The sequence below is a fragment of the Pterocles gutturalis genome, unplaced genomic scaffold, assembly GCF_000699245.1.
Source record: "Pterocles gutturalis isolate BGI_N339 unplaced genomic scaffold, ASM69924v1 scaffold44185, whole genome shotgun sequence".
NCBI lineage: Eukaryota > Metazoa > Chordata > Aves > Pterocliformes > Pteroclidae > Pterocles > Pterocles gutturalis.
Window position 1 is genome coordinate 1 of NW_010144894.1, and position 2,419 is coordinate 2,419.

At 44.6% G+C, this 2,419-nt stretch overlaps 1 protein-coding gene across 1 annotated transcript; it reads right to left on the bottom strand.

Moving 5' to 3' along the window:
• Positions 1-375: 375 nt before the first annotated feature.
• Positions 376-2,182, bottom strand: LOC104460443 (dynein light chain 2, cytoplasmic-like). The gene is made up of 2 exons (XM_010085226.1): positions 2,035-2,182; positions 376-689 (listed from the first exon to the last, which is right to left on the bottom strand). Exons 1-2 carry the CDS (start codon positions 2,164-2,166, stop codon positions 552-554), a joined length of 270 nt encoding a protein of 89 aa, XP_010083528.1. The 5' UTR covers positions 2,167-2,182; the 3' UTR covers positions 376-551.
• Positions 2,183-2,419: the final 237 nt, after the last annotated feature.

Consider the following 2,419-nt stretch of genomic DNA (forward strand, 5'->3'; position numbering starts at 1 on the left):
TGAGACCGGGGCTGAGACACCCACCGGCACGGCCCGGGCAGCGCAAAGCGCCGTAAATAACGACGCGGCAGCTGGGGCAGAGCTCGGCCTTTATTTTCCAAAGCGGATCTCCAAGAGGCATCAGCAGAAAAACAACCAGCTCAGGCTTCAGGGCAGTATATCAGCAGAACAAGGGGAAAAATTGTCAGAAAAACAAATCGGGAGGATGAGAGGGGGTTGGAACAACGAACTGAACGCTGTCAGTACTCACACAGCACCAGCAGCAACTGGGCGGTACTGTAGGTGGCTGTACAACCTTCAAAGGCAAAACTGCTCCAACCGCTCTACTAGCAAAGAAGCAGCCTTCTGAAAAAAAAAAATAAATACAAGGAAGACTTTTTTGGTATTTTTCCTGTTTATATCCACAATGTAACACGATTTGCTATAGCATAATCCCTGCCATTGCCCTTGAGGATCAAGGTCTGCATTCTCAGGAAGGCTGCAGTAACTAGTCAGAGGAGTCAACACACAGTCCTGTAACCAGATGCAAGTTTCCGTAACAGTCCGTGGTTCTACCCAGACTTGAAAAGAAGAATAGCGACTTGGCCAAGGTAGAAGTAGATAAAGTGCTTGGTCTCATGAGTCACGTAGCTGCCAAAGTTCCTTCCCACGATGCAGTGCCAAGTGGGATTGTATTTCTTGTCAAACTCCTGCAAAACAGATCACTAGAAATTAAAAACTCTTCTAAACAGGTATTCACTTTCTGAGCAGGGCAATTAGAGGAAGAGCAGATGCTCTGAAGTACTAGAATTATCTTATTTACATCTTACTGTTCACTTGTTGCTTAGACAAAAAAAAAAATCCACAAACAAAAAAAGCCACTGTGCTTCCTATCTGAGCAGTAGAAAGTTTAAAACATTACCTTTGTTCAGGGAAAGCAGACTTTCTCTCCCCATAATTCATATCACAATCTGAAGCTATAGCCCTTGAGTAAAAGCTTCACCACTAGTTTTGTGCCCACAGAGATTAAGCCATAATTTAGACTTCATTGTTCATCTGCAACAAGGGTGCTAAAGGGACTCAGTGGAAAATTCTCTGCCGCATGCTCTGTAACACCAGCACTACCAACAAATCCAAGACTTCATCTTACATGTTTCAAACAAATTCTCCACAAATTCCCAGTAGTTGGTACAAGGAATACCTGAAAAATTTTACACTAAACTCTCTCTTTTCCAATGTCATAGATACTTCCTCCATCTGGGGAAAAAAAATGCCTTTCTGTATTGTGGGCATAGCAAACCAATACATCTCTAGAGGAAGCAATAATCCTGCTTAGTTAAATTGCTTTTAAACAGCTCTTCCACTCAAATAAGTTTAACTTTCATTTACACTCTTTGATTTCTCCATTCTCCTGAGTTGACAAAGCAGGAAATATAATCAGAACTAGATCCTTTTCATGTTCAGTATCGTTAATCCTACACAAAGGATGACAGAGACTTTGCAAAAAACAGATAATCAGTGCTACCAGGATTTTTTGGGGGTTTTTTTCTTCTTTTTTGGCTTACATCACAACATGAAGAGAGATACAATTACAGTAGACTTGCAGAAAGCTACATTTCCCTGCAAATTTTGACCCAGCTGGACAGAACTGTGAACAGATCCTTAAGATTAAGTTCAATAAAACTGAAACCAAGGACTATGTAAAACAGCTTCTCAGAGGAAAACCACAGGAGAGCTCAATAGAGCCCCTGTATCTTGTACCAGCTCAACAGTCACAGGGACAGTCAGCTGCCACTACTCTCTGTTCACCTGGACAATGGGACAGGGGCAGAAAAGGCAGAAGGTACTGCAACAGAAAAACAGAGGGACCTGGAAAAGTCCACGTAAAGGGTGGGGAAAGGAACATCAGGACACCAGCCTACAGAGAAAGTCAAACCTGATCCTCTAGTGTCTCTAGAACTTGTTTCTCTAGAGCTACTTGCCCAACAGCATTCTCCCACCTTGATTTTCCATGCACAGAGAGATTTCATGAGGACAGTATGAGCAAACATTTACCTTCTTGATGTGAGCAGCAATGTCCTTCTCAATGTTGTACTTCTCTAAGGCCTGGGTAGCACACTCCACAGCATCCTGCTGCATGTCTTCTGACATGTCCGCATTCTTGATCACTGCCTTTCGGTCACTCATGGTGCTCTGTATTGAGCAAGGAAGAGGAGAATTCAGGGTTGCAGGAGCAGCCACCTGCCAGCGTCACCTGCCGAGCAGCCCACACCGTTAGCACCGCTCACAGACAGCTTCCAGGGCCCGCGCTGTGCCCACAGCCCTGCCCGTGCAGCAGGTTTGTGGCTGTGTGAGAGGCACAGGCACAGCCCATGCTTACAGCCGCAGGAACAGGGGCTTAAAAGCCTGCTCACATAGAATCAGAATGGTTTGGGTTGGA